The 20,592-nt window shown below is 41.6% G+C and overlaps 1 protein-coding gene across 15 annotated transcripts in view; it reads left to right on the forward strand.

Moving 5' to 3' along the window:
- KCNQ (KCNQ potassium channel) overlaps positions 1-20,592 on the forward strand; it is a 245,457-nt gene that overhangs the window by 176,155 nt on the left and 48,710 nt on the right. For 5 of the 15 annotated variants that reach the window (XM_067774905.1, XM_067774898.1, XM_067774904.1 and 2 more), the window contains one exon: positions 18,582-18,776. In XM_067774905.1, the coding sequence (XP_067631006.1) occupies positions 18,640-18,776 (137 nt within the window). In that variant the 5' untranslated portion in view covers positions 18,582-18,639. Of the gene's footprint in view, positions 1-14,175; positions 14,280-17,374; positions 17,629-17,795; positions 18,101-18,581; positions 18,777-20,592 lie in introns of those variants that run through there. The other 10 variants (XM_067774901.1, XM_067774906.1, XM_067774909.1 and 7 more) reach the window with 10 other exon arrangements.

Consider the following 20,592-nt stretch of genomic DNA (forward strand, 5'->3'; position numbering starts at 1 on the left):
GCCCAGTCTAATTGGGATTATCGCACATACTATAATTAATTTAATTATTAACAAATATTATTTAAAAGAAAGCGCTAAAGAAACAGCATGTCCGGATACTAGAATTGTGCGGTTGTTAACTATTTCTAGTAATCGGACACTTTGTCCGGATTCTGGAAAACACTATTATTTTTATTCCAGTATCCGGACAAGTGTATTTCCAAAATATATACATATTTTCACTAATTTTAAACTGTTATCACGTATTTTTATCAATTGTTTATAGAATAACAATCATTTGAAACACTTTTGTCACGAAATTATTAGTAAAAACTCACCTGATAGAATTGAAGTACAACTAGCAAAAAAATTTAAAAGTATTTGCTTATTTCAAACGATTAAAGTGAAAAATGTCCGGTTACTGGGGGGTGTCCGGTTACCCTATATTCATGAGTTTTTTGAATGGAATTGGGAATTCTATCTGAGCAATAGTGTTCGTGTTACAAATTTTCTTCTGATGCATTGTTAAATCTTACGAGTCGGACCCGTGCGCATCTTGCGCAACCAGTATAAAAGTATTTTATCAAATATCAACAGAAATCAGCTGTTCTATCAATCAATTAAAACTTACAGCGCTGTATGGTAGCAACTGCCGGTAATGTAGTGCAAATATTCACAATAGTGCCATAGTAAGTAAAAATAGATTTCTTTGCGTGGTAACAATCATTTATTTTTAACAAATTATTTTAATAAAATATAGCTAAACAAAAGCACTAAGACCAAAATTGCCCAAAGCTCGCTAATATCCCGAATGTCCATCTTTATAACCAAAACTTTATTTATAGATTTGGATTCCAAATAAGAACGAAAAAGGGATCCGTACATAAAAACAGCAATTAGAAATAATATATATAATTTTTTGTCTTGAGGGGGAAGTGATGCCGCTTCATAGATAACAGAGAAATAAAGATAATGTCAAACTTACTCGGCTACTACAATTTTTCAACTGCTTAAGCACTGATTTGTCCTATTTCGAAAAATTGGCAACCCTATATTAAATTTCTGTTTGCTCTTTGCAAATAGGCTTAGATCTTGTCGTAGTTATTTATGTATGTCAGCATATTCCCTGCAAATAAATGATTAAGTATTTTTATACTCAGCTGAGCAGGACTCACAGAGTGTATTAATTTTGTTTGCTTAACGGTAATCAATTGGGGGACTGAACAAACCTTTATTACAAAGACAAGAAGGGAAGTTCTCGATGTCACCTTAGTCTCAGAAGATGCGGACCACGCATTATCTGACCATCGTTACATCCAATTCGACTTAGGCTTGGTGAAAAAGCAGAGCGCTGCTACCAGAAATATTAAAAATACAAATTGGCAAGAATACAATAGGGAACTAGTTAAGATATTGCCACTTGAGAGCGTACCCGAAACACCAGGTAGCATACCAGAACTGGAAAGACTGGTAAATAACTTCACGGGGGCATGCCGCAAGGCACTAGATAAAGTATGTCCCAAGAGAATTCAAAGGGGTAAAAAGAAGCCACCATGGTGGAATTCACAAATCGAAAACCTTCGCAGGTTAAGTAGGACCACTTTCAATGCAGCTAAAGCCTCTGGCAATGAGCAGCATTGGGAAGTATACAAAGAACATCTCAGAAACTATAAGTTTGAGCTAAGGAAAGCCAAAAGATCCTCCTGGCGATATTTCTGTAGTAGCATGGAAACAGTGTCTGAAATGGGGTAGAGTCAGGAAAGTACTTTCCAGATCGTCTAATACGGCCCCAGGATGCTTGCAAAGGGCTGATGGTTCGTGGACCGAAACTGGGGAGGAAACCCTGGATCTACTGTTGGATACACACTTTCCAGGTGCAGCTAGGAACGAACCAGGGGATACACAAAGCTTGACACAAGCAACAGTGCAACCTATACTGCAGAGATAAGATATCTTGCACATCCAATCTTTTGAACCATTCAAAACTCCAGGGCCGGACGGAGTTACACCTATACAACTGCAATAGTCACTGGAATGCAGCACTAGCTGGCTATATGCTATAATAGGAGGTGTCGTGGCACTAAACCACATCCCAAGTATATGGAAAACATCTAAAGTGGTATTTATTCCTAAGGCAGGCAAGGCATCCACGCGAAGCCTTAGGACTTCAGACCCATTAGTCGATCTTCCTTTCAACTAAAGGTGATGGAAATATATATCAGGGAGGCAGTGAATGATCAACTCTCTGAAGCTCAACACGCCTATATGAAGGGTAAATCAACAGAAACCGCATTGCACGAAATTACATCTTGCATAGAGAGATCGTTCGCCTTCAAGGAAGACTGCCTGGCAGCCTTCCTAGACATAGAAGGAGCGTTCAATAACATTAAACCCGACTCAATCATTAAGGTACTGACTGATCTGGGCATCGAATCTCAGCTGGTGGGTCTTGAACCACCAATTGCTGCTATGCAGGGTAGTACAGGCAGAACTTGCAGGGGTATCGGTGAGCAGGTTCGTCAGTAAGGGAACTCCCCAAGGTGGAGTACTATCCCCTCTGCTGTGGGTCTTGGCGGTGAATCAGCTGCTAAGGGACATGGAGGGGAGGGGCTGTAAATCTATAGCATATGCTGACGACCTTGCCTTGGTGATAAATGGGAAGTTTCCACAAACTCTCTGCGATATGATGCAGGTGGAATTAAGAAGGGTCGAAGCATGGGCCGTTGATAATTGTCTGGGCGTGAACCCACATAAAACGGAGCTGGTTCTCTTTACGATGAGGTATAAGATACCACGCCTCTCAACTCCAGTGCTGGCAAACACAGTGCTTAAGTTAAGTGAGTCCGCCAAGTATCTAGGGCTCACATTTGATAAGAAATTGAACTGGACACAAAACACCACGGAACGTGTCCGTAAGGCCACGGTTGCCCTCTACACATGTAAATGGGCAATGGGACGGAAATGGGGTATGTCCCATATGATAGTACATTGGATATACACGGCCATAGTTAGGCCAATATTGCTATACGGGGTGGCGGTATGGTGGCCCGCCCTGAATAAATCTTCGACGGTTCTAGATATAGAGTTCTATATATCAAAATGATCTGGGCGAAAAAAGAAATTCATTTAGCCATGTCCGTCCGTAAACACGATAACTTGAGTAAATTTTGAGGTATCTTAATGAAATTTGGTATGTAAGTTCCTGGGCACTCATATCAGATCGCTATTTAAAATGAACGAAATCGGACGACAACCACGCCCACTTTTTCGATATCGAAAATTTCGAAAAACCGAAAAAGTGCTGTAATTCATTACCCAAGACGGATAAAGCGATGAAACTTGGTAGATGGTTTGACCTTATGCCGCAGAATACAAAATTAGTAGAATTTTGGACAATGGGCGTGGCACCGCCCACTTTTAAAAGAAGGTAATTTAAAAGTTTTGCATGCTGTAATTTGACAGTCGTTGAAGATATCGTGATGAAATTCGGCAGGAACGTTACTCCTATTACTATATGTGCGCTAAATAAAAATTAGCAAAATCTGATGATGAACAAGCCCACTTTAAAAAAAAATTTTTTTAAGTAAAACTTTAAGAAAAAATTTAATATCTTTACAGTATATCAGTAAATTATGTCAACATTCAACTCCAGTAATGATATGGTGCAACAAAATACAAAAATAAAAGAAAATTTCAAAACAGGCGTGGCTCCGCCCTTTTTCATTTAATTTGTCTAGAATACTTTTAATGCCATAAGTCCAACAAAAATTGCGATATCGAAAATTTCGAAAAATGAAAAAATGCCATAATTACATACCAAATACGAAAAAAGGGATGAAACATGGTGATTGGATTGGTTTTTTCACGCAAAATATAACTTTAGAAAAAACTTTGTAAAATGGGTGTGACATCCACCATATTAAGAAGAAGAAAATGAAAAAGTTCTGCAGGGCGAAATCGAAAGCCCTTGGAATCACAGCAGGAATTCTGTTTGTGGTATTAATTATATAAATAAATTAGTGGTACCCGACAGATGATTTTCTGGGTCACCCTGGTCCACTTTTTGGTCGATATCTCGAAAACGCCTTCACATATACAACTAAGGGCCACTCCCTTTTAAAACCCTCATTAATACCTTTAATTTGATATCCATATCGTACAAACACATTCTAGAGTCACCCCTGGCCAACCTTTATGGCGATATCTCGAAAAGGCGTCCACCTATAGAACTATGGCCCACTCCCTTCTAAAATAGTCTTTAATACGTTCCGTTTGATACACATGTCATACAAACACATTCCAGGGTTACCCTAGGTTCATTTTCCTACATGGTTATCTTCCTTTATTTTGTCTCCGAAGCTCTCAGCTGAGTATGTAATGTTCGGTTACACCCTAACTTAGCCTTCCTTACTTGTTAACACTATACTAGCCCAGTATCGGCACATTTATAATCTTGAATGATTCACTAGAGCTGGCATTAACATAGTGCAATGATTTAAAGCCTAACGGCCTCGCTAACTACTTAACTTATGTTATAAGAATGAAAGAAGAACCCACAGCTCAGAAAGTTTTTCTAAAAGTACCCCTATTCGGAAGCAAAAGGAAGGAAAAACGTCAAACAAGCTGGTAGGGGCAGGTGGTGAAAGACTTAAGTTCACTGGGTGCTACCAGCTGGCATCACTTATAGCATAACAGCGATAGCGGGCGTGACATATGAGAGCCTCCCGCGCTTGCTAATTTTCCTTTACAGCAGTACCAGGCAACTTTAGCCTTTCTTCCCCTGTACAGTGCAGAGGTACCCTTACAATAGCCGTGCTAAGGTGGTGAACACCACTCACAAGTTATCCTGTTCTTTACATTAAGATCAATCAGGCATCAAGCGTTTTTAGTAGAACAAGAACAGACTCATTAGTCTTAAGCCTTTGGAATAAGATGAGCGCATTTCATCGCGTTTTGGGTTAGTAGGAGTCATTTTCAGCTTATAGCAAGCTGGTTTCCCGTGCGTAAGATTGCAGATTCCTGCGTCACTGTGACAACCGAATAACGAGTGTTTATTATAAACTTAAGCTATTCATAGCTGCTCATTATCCAGCTGCCATATACACAATAGAGCAGGATCTCTCTTTAGGCTCACCTGAGCCTTAACCACTTATTAAGACCCTTCTAAGTTTATCAAAAGCTTACTCAGTAGTATCGGTGAACTCTCCTAATCTCAGGCTTATAAATACTGACCTCGAACGTATAGAATTCTCAGTCTCGAGTTGGTTTAATTTCCTGGCTATGGCTCACAGCTTGTTCAAGAGCCACCAATTTGAAAATCGGAAGGTATCTAATGTCTTCGTTTATCACAGAGGTTTTCGCCTACCACCAGGGGTATTCAATGGACAGAAGTAGTGCAAGGCGCTATTACATGCTAAAACAGCATCCACAGTATTTTAGGAAAGCAGCGCTCCCGTCGCAAATTCCACCAGCTTACAACCATACAATTTCCAGTTAGTACAGCGCACTAAGTCCAGAAATTTTGTTGTTGTGTTCTAAATAGAAGATGAGTGATGTGGCAAAGCGGTCACTGACTGTGGCGCTGGTTGATCGTAGCAGTCCTTTCGAACAAATGACTACTGAAAGGTGGAGATCTGTGGAAAGGGAGCTTGTTAGCTTAATGCTTAAGATGATGCGGGAACAACCAAGTAAGCCCCTTCCAACCTTTGATTCGGGGGGATGGTATAATGGTGTGAAGATGATAGCGTGCGACAATATCGCGAGCTTGCGGTGGCTGGAGGAAGGTGTTCCAAACCCCCAAAGGCAAGGTACGAACGCGCAGTTTGAGGTGGTGGATAAAGTGCAAATCCCCACGGTACCAAAAGTTATGGTATGCATACCATGCGTGATGAAGTCGGAGGATACACTGCGACTTCTGCAGAATCAGAATCCGAACATACCGACACAGGATTGGAAGGTACTTACTGTATCTCGGCCTACCGAGGATGGTCAGTTCTACATCTTCCAAATAAACAAGCAGGCGGAGGATATTTTGTACACGCAGCTTGGCAGAATGTCCTTTGGCACTGGCAAAATTTACATGCGACTCACGAAAAGAAGTCCCGAGGATAAAAACCCTAACACGCCAGAGGTGGGCGAAGTCGAAAAGGACCTCAAAAGCCTAAGTGAAAAAAGACTGGTGGAGGTTCCGAACGTCACCACGAAGGTGCTAGAAGAGGACCAACCGCCAAATGGTGCTGTGACTCCCACAGAGGAACACCCGGCACAACAGTTAAGAGAGGCTGAAGGGGGCCTCGAATACTCTAAGCCAAAAGGGCAACGGGGAGGACGACGACGGCACGACGAAGGTGCTGGAGGGGGACAAACATACCAATGGTGCTGCGAGTCCTACAGATAAACCTCCAACACAGTAAAGTGGCATCGAGCGAACTCCTCCTAACCCTTGAGGAGGGTTCGTTTGACGTGGCGCTGATCCAGGAGCCGTGGCTCTCATCGGGAGGAAATGTTTCTGGACTTAGCGCGCGGGTTTGGCGTTTGCTATGCGCAAACGGAAGGACGGGTGCGAGCTGTAGTAATGGTAAGGAAACAGCTGCATTCATATATGCTTCCTAATTACACCACTGAGGACCTCGTAGCGGTGGCCGTTGAGCAAAAGAATAAGCAGGCATTTATCCTGCTATATGGCCCATGCTGCGGAGGTTCCACCGATGGAGTGCAAAAGGCTAGTACAGGAGGAAGGGCGCAAAGGATGGTTGGTTATAGGCGCAGATGCAAATGCGCACCACAATGCGTGGTAAGGAGCAGATAGGAACGAGAGAGGCGAATCTCTATTTTGTTACATCCTGCAAACCAATTTGCAGATAGCAAACAGGGGAAATGTCCCTACATACATTGGTCCAACATCCAGCAATGTTCTGGATATTACATTGAGCTCCGAGTGTGATATATCAAGATATGATTGGATGGTTATTGATAGACCATCCTTCTCCGACCATGCGTATATCAGCTTCAGCATCCCCCTAAAGAGAGTAGAGAAGGGATGAACCAGTAGAAACCCTAGGTCAACGGACTGAACTAAATTCCAGAAACATGTAGCAATGAAACTGGGACAGCCCAAAGAGGTTGCCAATGTGGAGGAACTGGAAATTCCCAACAAGGACGCTTATGACTGCGTATAACAAAGCTTGCCCTCTAAGAAGATTCAGAGGAAAAGCAAAGCCGCCATGGTGGAGCAATGAGCTGTGTCTTCTAAGAAGACAGGTAAAAGAAATGTTTAAGCTCGCAAAGGCCGCGGAAAGCGAAGCGTGTCGGGACGAGTACAGGGATCTACTGAGGATCTACAAGCGTGAAATTACCAGGGCGAAGAGAAACTCATGGAAAAGCTTCTGTACGGACATAGAGTGCTCAAGCGAAACAGCACGGTTGAAAAAAGTCTTAGCAAGGGGAAACATAGTCCAGGGACTAAAAAAAGGAAGAGAACGGGGAATGGTCACGTAATAGTGAGGAATCCCTTGTGATGCTTCTCGACACACATTTCCCATCGGGAGACGGTTTAGAAGAGCCAGCAGACATGACTCACACTTCGATCACGGAGCTAGTAGTGCCGGGCTTGGTGGCCGATACCAAGATAGAATGGGCAGTGAAAACGTTTTCTAAGTTTAAATCGCCGGGCCCAGATGGTATATTCCCGGCCATGCTACAAGTTGCAAGTATAGCGGTCGTGGAATGGCTTAAAATAATATTCGATGGGTACATAAGACTGAATCATGTACCGCACTCTCGGAGAACTGCTCGTGTAGCTTTCCTACCAAAGGCGGGGAAGATCGGTCACGTGTTTCCCAAAGACTATAGACCCATTAGCTTAACATCATTTCTGCTCAAAACCTTTGAGAGGCTGATAGATGTATACATAAAGTCCAACGTAGATGAAAAGCTGCTATCCACAACACAACATGCGTACACCAAAAGCAAGTCGGTAGACATCGCAATACACAGGGTGGTAATTAGCATAGATAAATCCCTGGACTATAAGGAGTTTGCTCTAAGAGTCTTCTTGGACATTGCCGGGGCTTTCAATAATGTTTCTAAATGGGCGATTATGGATGGTCTTAATTACATTAAAGTACATCCCGCCTTAATCAGATGGATCGGCTGCATGTTAAATTGCAGGAAGATTACATCACAATGGAGATTTTACGAGGCCAGGAAATCAGTGGACAGGGGCACGCCGCAGGGAGGGGTTCTATCGCTGTGGACGCTGGTCATCAACCAACTGCTCAGGCGATTCGATGAGGGACCCGTAAAACTTACGGCTTACGCAGATGACGTTGCAATTGTCATAATCGGAAAGTGCCTTCCAACGATTAGTTCTTTGATGGATCCGGCGCTTCGGGATATTCATACCTGGGCATCTAATGTCGGGTTGAAAATCAATGCGGAGAAGACGGATATGGTCTTGTTTACAAAGAGGTACAAGGTCCCAAATTGGACCAGGGCTAAGTTAGGAGGGGTGACCTTACAGGAGAAACCTTGCACAAAATATCTAGGAATCGTCCTAGACAGTAAGCTGTCATGGAAGCTCAACGTGGAGGAGAGGGTGAAGAAGGCCTCAACGGCACTCTATGTGTGCAAAAGAATGCTGGGGTGTACGTTGGGCTTATCGGTCTCTCTTTCTCATTGGGTTTTTACAGCGATTGTAAGCCCTATTCTATACTATGGAGTTCTTGTTTGGTAGAAAGCCACACAAAAAACAACATACCTCAAAAAATTATAGGAGGTACGCAGATTATCGATGCTTAGCATTACGGGAGCCTTGAAAACAACCACGACGGCTGCACTTTATGCCATTCTGCACATTCCACCTGTAGACCTGGTAGCAAAGAAAATAGCGTTAACAACTGCAACCAGGCTCGGTCCCTCGGGTCAGCTTGAGCGCCGACCATACGGCCATAGTTGTTTAGCGTCATAAATCACAAGACGAACAGGCCACTTGATTCCCTATCTGCGCTTCGAGGGAGAGCTTAAGGCCACAATAGAAGCACCTAGGAAGCTTCTAGTGTTTGTCAAGAGGACGGAGTTATTTTATAACATAGGTCCTGGTTTTTGATAGGGTTTTTCAGTTTGGTCGTTAGAACAAACTTCTGGTAACACTACGGACTCATTCAGTCTATGTGAGGTCCTCATGGACCGGCCAGTTCAACCTAACCTAGCACATGAATGCATTGGAGTCCTAAATGATCTGGGAGCCAAAAACAAGGTTTTGCTAGGATAGGTTCCCGGGCATGAGGGACATGAAGGTAATGATCAGGCAGGCGGCATAGACAAGCAGAGTGCTTTAGCAGCGTTTATTCCAGTTCCCTTGTGTGGACACACAAAAGCATACACTAGGGAACCATAGGTAACTGGGAAATAAAGCAGTTCAGATGACACTGGATTGAATTCCCAGGGCAAAGGCAGACCAAATTGTTTATACTCCCAGCAACGAGAGTAACATCCAAACTCAAATCTAAGCAGAGGGGACCTACGAACTCTGTTGTTGTTGTTGTAGCAATGCTGGCCCCACCTAATAGCCGCGACCGATCACAAATTGTCATCAATATCCTCTAACGGGAGTCCAAGGAAACTTGCAGTTTCAACAGGGGTGGACCATAAGGAAAGGGGTGTTAGAGGCGTTGGTTCCACATTACAATTAAAGAGATGGTTGGTGTCATGTGGGGACACATTGCAAGCGGGGCATACATTTTGTATGTCGGGGTTGATTCTGGATAGGTAAGAGTTTAACCTGTTACAGTATCCAGAACGAAGTTGAGCACGAGTGACACGCGTTTCCCTGGGGAGTATGCGTTCCTCTTCCGCGAGTTTTGGATAATTTTCTTTAAGTACTGGATTCACCGGGCAATTCCCGGCATAAAGGTCCGACGCCTGTTTATGGAGTTCACCAAAGACCTGCTTGTGTTTTTTCACTTCATACGGCTGGGTTCTCAGGTGCCGTATTTCCTCAAAATGCTTACGGAGATGACTCCTTAAGCCCCTAGGCGGTGCTGGTTCATCAATCAGATGTCTGTTGGGATGCCCAGGTTTCTGGGTATTCAACAGGAACTGTTTGGTCAGCATCTCATTTCTCTCCCTGATGGGGAGTATTCTCGCCTCATTATGCAGATGGTGTTCTGGGGACATAAGAAGACAGCCCGTGGCGATTCTGAGAGCAGTATTTTGGCAGACCTGTAGTTTCTTCCAGTGGGTAATTTTTAGGCTTGGCGACTATATGGGTGACGCGTAGCACGTAATTGGCTGGCTAATTGCTTTGTATGTAGTCATGAGCGTTTCTTTATCTTTTCCCCAGGTAGTGCCAGCGAGGGATTTGAGGATTTTGTTACGGCTCTGAATTCTCGGAACAATTGCGGCTGCGTGCTCACCAAAATGTAGATCCTGACCAAACGTCACACCCAAGATTTTGGGGTGTAGGACAGTCGGTAGCGTAGTGCCATCGACGTGGATGTTCAAAATGGTCGACATTTGGGACGTCCATGTTGTAAATAAGGTCGCGGAAGATTTAGTCGGTGATAATGCCAGGTTTCGCGAGGCGAAAAAACTGGAGAGATCAGGGAGGTAGCCGTTTGTTTTATTGCATAGCGCATCGATCTTTGGGCCTGGGCCTGTGGCCATTATTGTGCAGTCATCGGCGTAGGAAACGATTGTGACTCCTTTCGGTAGTGAAGGTAGCTTAGATATGTAGAAATTAAACAAAAGTGGGGATAGGACACCACCCTGTGGCACCCCTTGTTTAATTCTCCTTGGTTTTGATGTTTCGTTTCTAAATTGCACCGATGCTTTCCTTAGGCTTTGGATGGTTTAACACGACCAATGGCGTCCTCAACCTCTTTAGCGGTGATGGTGATTGGTGACGCGCTGAATTTTTGTGTTTATGTGCGTGTCTATTGACCCTCCGTCTATCTTTGTCGACCGTAGGATGCATTATATATTGTCGGCAGAAAGCGCTCGCCCATTTTTTCGCATCCGACAGCACTTTGTCGCCAAAGGCGATGGAAACTTTGTCTTTGTGCTTAGTCGGATTCGATAGGGACTTTACGGTGGACCAAAGTTTACCCACACCGGTAGAGAGGTAACAACCTCTTAGGTGCTCCTCCCATTTCGCCCGCTTGTGTTCATCCACAAGCAATCTGATGCGTTGGTTTATATCCCTTATTTGGGGGTCGCCTGGATCAAGCTGGCTTATAAGGTCACGTTCTCTCGCTAAGTTTGCGGCCTCCGCCGGGAAGTGGGGCCGGATTTCGGGAATTCTCCCGGCGGGAACGAAACGTGCCGAGGCGGATTAGATGACCTTACGGAAGGCACGCTCCCCTTGGCGGGCATCAGTCGGGATAGGGAGGGCAGCAAAGCGGTTGTCTGTAAAGGATTTATATTCTTCCCACTTTCCTTTTTTGAAGTTTATGAAAGTGCGTTTTTCAGTGACGATGAAGTCGGCGGTACGCTCGAGCGAAATAAGTATGGGCAGGTGGTCAGATGCCAATGTTACCATCGGCTGCCAGTTGACGCAGTTTACGAGTTCTGCGCTCACGATTGAGATATCTGGCGAGCTGTGACAGCTTCCTACCATACGTGTGGGGGCGTCTCCGTTTATTGTGCAGAAAGTCGTTTCTTCTATTTGATCCGCCAACATCTCACCCCTACTGTCCGCCCGCAAGTTTGAATGCCATAGATCATGATGGGCATTGAAATCGCCTAAGATAATGCGATTGTTGCCAGTGAGTAAGGCCCTGATATTAGGGCGGTATCCACTGGGGCAACAGGTGGCAGGAGGGATGTAGATGTTGATGATTTCTAGGTTTGCATCGCCTGACCGGACAGATAGGCCTTGACGTTCTAAGACATTGTCCCTGCGGTCGATGTCAGGATCAAATATATAATATTGCACAGAGTGGTGTATGATAAACGCTAGGCCGCCTCCATTTCCTCTCTCGCGGTCCTTCCTGTGGACATTATACCCAGAGCAGGTCTGCAATGCAGATCTTGCTGTGAGTTTAGTCTCTTGAATCGCAGCAATGCGGATGTTGTGCCGCTTCATGAAATCGACTATCTCCGTAATCTTCCCAGTTAGTCCATTACAGTTTAACTGCAGAATTCTGAAGTGCATAAGGGGAGACGCCGCCACTCTGGGGGTAAGTGACGAGTGACTACGCCTAGGTTGTGGAAGGCCAGGACGCAATTGCTGTTGTGGCCCCGGGACTGGGCGTCCTTGGGCAAGAATTGGGGTACCCGGATGATTTGGGTTTGCGACCTGGCAACATGGCGCGATGAAACCCGTCGGGGGGTTGCCGTCGCGGAGCCTAAGCGTAGACTACGGGACGCCCTTGGACGTGAACAGCAAGGAGCCACAAAAGATTTATAAAAGTTACGTGGACGTCGGGTTTTGGGATAAAGCCCAGAACAACCTGTCCGATGCAACCATCCCTTGCACGAGACACACTGAACAGAGTATGACCGTCCTAAAAAGATTCTTTTCCGGCAGATGCAGCAAAACCATTTCTCAGGACCGGTGTCAGGAGACGGACCCGAATTGGATTCGATGCCTTCCCGGAGTAAGAGAGTATGGAGCAGTCCTGCTGCAAGGAGCTGCTGGGAGGATGACAATTTGTGGGAGGGACGAAACAAACTAAATGGGGTCACACTGAAATGACAGTCCTTGGTCGGGAAAAATCCCGAATCGCTCCGGTACATAGAATCGACTGCCTTGGGAAGCGCCTACGAACTCTCGGTGGGTACTATACGGAACACTGTAGTCTGCGATATGACCTAAGTAAGTCAAATCTATCCAATGCATAAACCTGCGCTTTTCTGAGCTGAAAGATCAAACTCCGGATCACATTCTCTGCAAATGAATCGTTCTGGAAAGGCAGATTCTCCAAACTAGGGGGCGTGACTCTTAGTACCTTCGTGATGTGGGGTAAAACCCCTGAATAGATACCCTGATAAATGCACTAGAACACTCCACAGTAATCAGCTAAAAAGTCAAGTACAAAATATCTAGATAAAGGTTGCTCTCCAGCGAATTAAAACGCGACTGCGCTGACTAATCCATGTTATGCGAATGAAAGATGACGCTCCGGCCAAGAAAGTGTTTCTATCGGAACGATTTAAATTCACTTGGTGTGACTAATTAGCGCCGGTTGGCCGAGAGAAGAAGCGACTGGCGTGTCTTCTTGGACGGCCATCACCGTTTAAACGGTTAAGCGCCATTTAAGTAAGTAAGTAAAGGTTGCTTTCGCTATTAATAATAATATTAGTCCTTAAAAGAGAGCTCTCATCCCAAGCTTTAAGGTCGAGTACATTAGGGTCATCTCCTGAAGCTTACTCTCCACTTATTGTTTACCGCATTTATAACAATTAAATAAATAAAAATAATAAATGACAGGCGCGATAACCTCCGAAGAGATTTAAGGCCGAGCTTCTCTTCCAATTTGTGTCGTGCTCCTTTAAATTTTTCCTACAAATTGGCGAAACGGGACCTACTTTTTTTATGCCGACTCCGAACGGCATCTGCAAGGCAGACGAGTTTTCACTGAGGAGTTTTCATGGCAGAAATACACTCGGAGTGCTTTGCCAAACACAGCCGAGGGGCGACCCCGCATCGAAAAATTGTCTTCTAATTGAAAAAACTTGTTTCTAAAATTTTGATGTTGCTTTGCACGGGGCGTCAACCCATGGTCTTCGGTGTGGTAGGCGGAGCATGCTACCATCACACAGTATCCGTTTGTTCATGGACATCCGAGCACAAATCTTAATACACATAAATTTATTTCTTCTGTGCATGTGTTTGTAACTGAACTCATCCTAAGCGACTTGGCCGATTTTGAAGTAATTTTGTATGTGTTCAAGGGAGATTGAGCATGCTTTAGAGTAACAATTTGAGCTCACTTCCCGGAAAGATAAGAAAGAAACCGGACCAAATTGTAAATCTTAGTGTGAGAGTTCTAGTAGGAGTGCGTAGGTGTGGAAATAGGTTTGATAAAGGTAGATAAGTGGAATTAGACAGTAATAAGAAAAGGAATGACAAACAAATTTTCGGGCAGGAAAAAGTCTGCCTGGTGTGCTACTGTAAGTATAAAATGTAAAAAAAATTATTTCTCGTATTTTTGATAATTTAAGCATTTAATTCATTTTAGCCTTTTGCCTTACGAAAATTCGGGCCACAATAAAACAAATTAATAAGATCCGAACGCACACAACGACTTATCGGATTAACACCAAACTATGAAGAGGAGAAAACTAGCAAATAACAGGTAAACGTTAAAGCAACAATGTTTTCGAAAATATTTTAAAATGAGTAAACAAACAATTAGCAATTAACTGTTGTTGTCTTTAATAAATTAGTTCCCTGCAAAAAATAGTGCGATTAATTCTTAAATAAAGTGGTTTCTAATTAATCTCTTTTGTCTAGTTGGCATAATTGACCCCCTCTAGTCCCTTTTGGGTACAGTTGGGATTAGTCACGTTGAAATCTATGTAGCCCATTTTAATAAACATAAAAAAAGCGGTAACTAAGTGAGTTAAATAAAATATCTTATAGGTGATTGATTAGAATTATTTAAGAAAAATGCGGAGCCCTATACTGAACCTAAATGACTAGGGCCATATGTCGACCCATATCCCTTCGAATGAGTTGGCGACTTATATTTTTTTTTTTCCATGGATGGATCTAAAAATTTTTTGCAAGTTTGAATGTACATAACCGCGTACCATACGAAAACTAACACTTTTGGATGAGAAAAGAGATTAGTCTTCATTCGTTACATAACAAAGCGGATTGGTCCTATCGTTCCCTTTCGGGTATAAATGGGTTTAGTCTCTTCATAGGACATGCTCAAACAAAAAGGAACAGTTCAACGCATACAAAGAGATCAAAACTGGCATTATTCGCATACTCCTTTGCGACTCATCCCGGCTCAGCCTGAACTAATCACACTTTTTGCAGGGTTATTTGTGGAATTAATAAGTATGAGTATTCATAAGCCATAAAAGGGTTGCCGGAGTGACTAAAAATTTGAAATTTTACTTATTTTCTGAAAACTTTCACTTACCAATCTCCCATAAATCGTCGGCAACCCAAACCCAAAGTGTGATTCTTATATTTAATTTACACTAGCCTCAAATGCGTACGTCCAAATGAGTCATTGGAAAACGTTTGCCCAATTCGTATCTTGCTTAATCTTCCCTGCAAGACTCGACTGCGAGGACACCAATCCATAGCAAGAAAATGCAGTGACGTAATTGATTAAACAACAGTACGATAAAAAGAAAGAACTAATATCGAAACAACAAAGCAGTTTGCAGTAGTCAGCTTGGCTTTAAAAAATACTAGTGGAAACAGTTATTTATAATCAGCCCAATTCTAAACGAAAATTCCGTGCGAGTTTTTTCACTTCTCCCTTTCCTCCTATTCTGAACAATGTTCGAAAAAGCGGAAACCGGTTATGGGAGAAAAGTAGGTATTATGAATGCGAGTGAGAGGGAGATATATCTGCCATTACTTAAGAGTTTTTTCACTTGTTAAATTTAAGGGAATGCATCAAAATAGTGAACGGAAATTGGTGCTTTTAAGAAAGAACACTTATTTGTACAAATTTGGGCTAAAATATGTATTTACATTATACCACAATATTCTCACTGTTAATACAACAACAACAACAAACACAATATTCTTTATTTTAAGTCGAAAAGTATATCATAAGCAACGGAAGAGCTCTTCGTATATTTGACGTAGCCTTCCAGAAATTGCGCAAAGATTTTTTAAGAAGGCTTAAATAGATTTTGGCATATGGCGAAAGGCGAACTCAACTCGACTTGGCCTCTAGAAAATTGCTTTGCACAATGAAGGCAGGCAACTCCGGCGGATTTGTGTTATCCCGCCGCCTTCTTCTTATGCTCCTCTGTTGATGTTGCTGTGGCACCAATTCATTACTCATTTCAGTGAATACCACATGAAATGCAATAATGTGCATTATTTATACCTTATTTCTTAATTTCAAACCAATTCGCAACAATAATTAAACTTTTCAATTTTTTAAACAAAATGCTCGTGTTCCAATGGTACATGAACCAGATACGGATAGAGAGTTAACATCCGGCCTGAAAACCCGCGCCATTAGTTCTACTTACTCCAAACTGGAAAAAGAAGCGGTAAAGATGGGGTTGATGGTGAATGAGCACAAAACGAAGTACCTGCTGTCATTGAGCAAAGAGTCGGCGCATATGCGCCTTGGCAACCACGTTACTGTTGTCAAACGTAATTTTGAAATAGTAAAAGGTTTCGTTTATGTGGGAACCGGCTTTAACACTAACAATACCTTCAGCTCTGAAATCCAGCCAAGAATCACTGTTGCTAATAAATGCTACGTTGGACTAGGTAGGCAATTGAAAAGTAAATAACTCTCTCGGCAAACGAAAAATGATACCCTACAAGTCACTTATCGTACCCAGAAGATGCAGAAGCATGGACCATGACAACAGCAGATGAAGCGGCTTTGGGCGTGTTCGAGATAAAAGTTCTTCGAAAGATTTATGGACCTCTACGCATTGGCGATGGCGAGTACCGAAGAAGATTTAACGATGAGCTGTACGAGCTTTACGCAGACATCAACATGCTCCAGCGAATTAAGAAAATGTTTCTATCGGAACCCGCCTATGGAAGCGGAGGAAGAGGGCGCCCCTCACTCCGCTGGAGGGACCAGGTGGAAAACGATTTAAGCTCCCTTGGTTTGACCAATTGGCGCCAGTTGGCGGAAAGAAGAAGCGACTGGCGCGCCTTGTTGAACGGCTATAATCGTTTAAATAGTTAAGCGCCAATTATGTAAGTAAAGTTCCTAAGTCCTGCGTATTAACTTCTACTATGCTTCATGCAATCAACACATATTTCAATTTCTTCTGGGACGCTTTCAAAAGGGAATGTCAAAAACAAAGTTTGTGTCAAATGGGGCAATTGCAGCCAGGAAGAAGAAGTAGAACTAGATCTACATATTTGTATCATGTAACAGTTGCATATTTTGCTTTCATATCATTTTATGTTCGTGACAATGCCCTTTGAATGAACCTTTAATATAGGCTTATGCTAGAGCACACTCTTTTTTGCCCGAACTTTGACTTCCTTACTTGTTTCTAACTAATTTCGTGTTTCACTGTAGGGTATATACATACATATATATACTTTTATTTTCTCATGTTAAGACTAACAATAATAATTTTTTAACTGTTCTCAGCTTATCAGCAGACCCACATTTTATCATCTCGAGTAAACAAACTTTGGAGCTTTCTTTGGAACTCTTAAAATTTCGTAGCATTTTCGCAAGGAGCGTCCCAAGAGCACATTCGTATTTCAATACGCAACTTAGCAAACCACCATGGACTTAATGATTAGCGCAGCTTGAAGGTGTTAATTAAGTTGTAAAGTGAAGAAAAAGCTCATTAGATAAAGAAGAAAATTTAAATTGCCAAGCGTTTAGTAGCTGTCGAGCGGTGCGTGACTAATGAGACGCAACAAAAATTTACCAAAATTGTATACGAATAATTTTTTTTTTTTTTTTTTTTTTTTTGTGAGTGAATATTAAGGTGCGACGAATTAACAGATTTGTACAGGTGCCATTTTTTGTTTTTGTGTTGTTTACTTTTATGTTTAAGAGCGTTTTAAAGTGCGATTTTATTTATTTTACGAGCAATTTGAACGCAATACGAACATACGACTGGTATCATAAATAATAATTTGTATAAAAAAGATGATAAATAGCTGAGCTCACCTCCAGACGACGAGGCTTTCATGTCTCAAACTTAAACAGTTTACTTTAAGTTCGAATTGCAGTCGGTGTGTTTTATCGGCTATGCATTTTTTGTTAGTGCATTTTTGGATTTTATGAAATCATACAGAAAGTTGGGGAAATCGAGTATTTATTAGATGCTGTGAACACGTTTAAAAAAATTTGTTTTAAATGTCCTAAAAATGGATCCTAATAATGAGTGCATAATTTTTTATGAAAAAAGTTTTCATTGGAATCAAGCAAAATTATTTAAAGGGTACTCCAAGGATTTATATACATCGGTGCAGAGAATTTGAGTTATTTTTTTTTTTACAAAATTTTATTTAAACACATACTAATATGTTTATTAGGGCTGGTCAAATTGTATGGGGGAAAATGGAGAAAAAAAACTTTAGGTGCACATCCAGTTTCTGAATCTATGGGCCATACTGAGTAATATTGTCCATGGCACCATAGGTCTGAAATGATTTTCGAGCCTCCCTAATTTGGTTAGAAAATTTTATATCCGAATCCGAATTTGACATTTATTTTCATGTATTTTATTTGTGCCGCTATTCGGATTGGGATATAAAATTTTCTAACAAAATTAGGGAGGCTCGAAATTCATTTCAGACCTATGGTCCCATGGACAATATTACTCAGTATGACCCATAGATTCAGAAACTTGATGTGCCTTTTCAACAATAAATCTGACCGGCTCTAATGTTTATACTTACATATGTACATATGTCTTGAAATAACAACAAATAAAATAATTATCTTTCTTATTTTTTATAGATCATGTAAGTCCAACAGTCGTAATAAATATCCAGCGAAAGGACATCTTCAGCCGCGAATGTCACTCATAGGAAAGCCGCTGGCCTATAATCGCGGCACACGCCGTGACGCACGTTATCGGCGTTTACAAAGTCGTGTATATAATTTTTTAGAGAGACCACGCGGTTTACCTGCAGTTTTGTATCACATTATGGTGTAAGTATTGACACAATTTTTGTTAAAGAAATTTATTTTTATGTTTTGGTTATTGGGACACGTTATTTTAATTTTTTTTATACTCAGCGTGCTTTGCACACAGGGTATATTAACTTTGATTGTATAACGGTTGGTTGTACAGGTATGAAGGAATCGCGATAGATATAGACTTACATATATCAAAATAATAAGTATCGAAAAAAAATTTGATTGAGCCATGTCCGGCCGTCCGTCCGTCCGCCCCTCCGTCCGTTACCACGATAACTTGAGTAAATATTGAGATATCTTCACCAAATTTGGTACACTAGCTTACCTGGACCCAGAATAGATTGGTATTAAAAATGAGCGAAATCGTATGATAATCACGCCCACTTTTTATATATATAAAATTTTGGGAACAATTTTTTAAATGGGCGTGGCACCGCCCACTTGTAATAAAAATCAATTTTACAAATATTATTAATCATAAATCAAAAATCGTTAAACCTATAGTAACAAAATTCGGCAGTGGGGTTGCCTTTACTATAAGGAATGCTTTGAAGAAAAATTAACGAAATCGGTTAAGGACCACGCCCACTTTTATATAAAAGATTTCTAAATGGGTCGTGGACGAAAATAATACGCTATATCTTAGCGAAAACGAGCTTTTGTATCAATACAATTTTACTTTCTAAATTGAATTATAACATTAAATTGGAAAACACTTAAATTTGAAAAAAAAAATGGGTGTGACACCGCCCCTTTTTTGTCTAAGCAATTTTCAATGTTTCGGGAGCCATAACTCGAAGAAAAATTAACGGATCTTAATAAAGTTGGTAACAAATTTTTCCTAAAGCAGGAAATATTTCTAGTAAAAATGGACGGGATCGGTTAAAGACCACGGCAACGTAGATATAAAACAAGTTCAAAAGGTTTTAAAGTGTCGTAGACGAGAATAATAAGCTATAACTTAGCAAAAAATAGTTTTGAATCAATGACATTTCACTATCAAGTGTTATTGTAAGAGGAAATGGGAGACAATTTTTTTTAAACAGGCGGTGCCACGTGTTATGTAGAAAAGTAATTTATCTGAAATGAAATGTACAATTGAAGCTCACGCTGAGTATATAATGGGTCCTAGAAAACTGCTAGTAATTGCCAAGAGGACGGAGTTATTCTATAACATATGTCCTGGCACCTGATTGGGGTGCTTCCGTTTGGTCGTCAAACAAATTCTGGTAGGAGTATGGACACATTCGGTCCATCTGAAGTACTTATTGACCGGTCAGTTCAACCTAACCTAACACCTGCATTCATAATGGTTTTAAGATAGATGCCTCTATCTACTCAGTCATTTGAATTTGGTCAATCTATAATTTACTTTTGCCATTTTACTGCTATTCCTTTAATACACACTTTGGTACTAGATATATACTTTTGGGCCTGAATTGTGTGGTGCGTTCAACATAACCTGTCCCAGCATTCCAAACTTTGCTAGTGCTAAAACTCCATCACCAAAAATGTCTAAAACCCTATCAAGTGCGCAGAAAAGTATGCAACATTTAGTACCAATGGTCACAAGGAATAACAGCCTAATTCCCACACATAAGCGGGTATTCATTATGACCATGCTTCTAAATGTTGCATAACTTTCTGGGCACTTGATACTATTTTAGTTTTTTTTTTTGGCGATGGAGTTATAGCGTTAGTTATTGTTGGAATTCGTCGTACAATGCGTCTAGACGCATATTCCACACAATTTGGGCTTAACAAAAAAAGCATGTAGTATAAATGTATCAGTCTGATCCAATGGAATAGTAACAAAATAGCAAGAGTT

Source organism: Eurosta solidaginis, chromosome 3 (genome assembly GCF_040869045.1).
Source record: "Eurosta solidaginis isolate ZX-2024a chromosome 3, ASM4086904v1, whole genome shotgun sequence".
In the NCBI taxonomy this organism is placed as follows: Eukaryota; Metazoa; Arthropoda; class Insecta; order Diptera; family Tephritidae; genus Eurosta; species Eurosta solidaginis.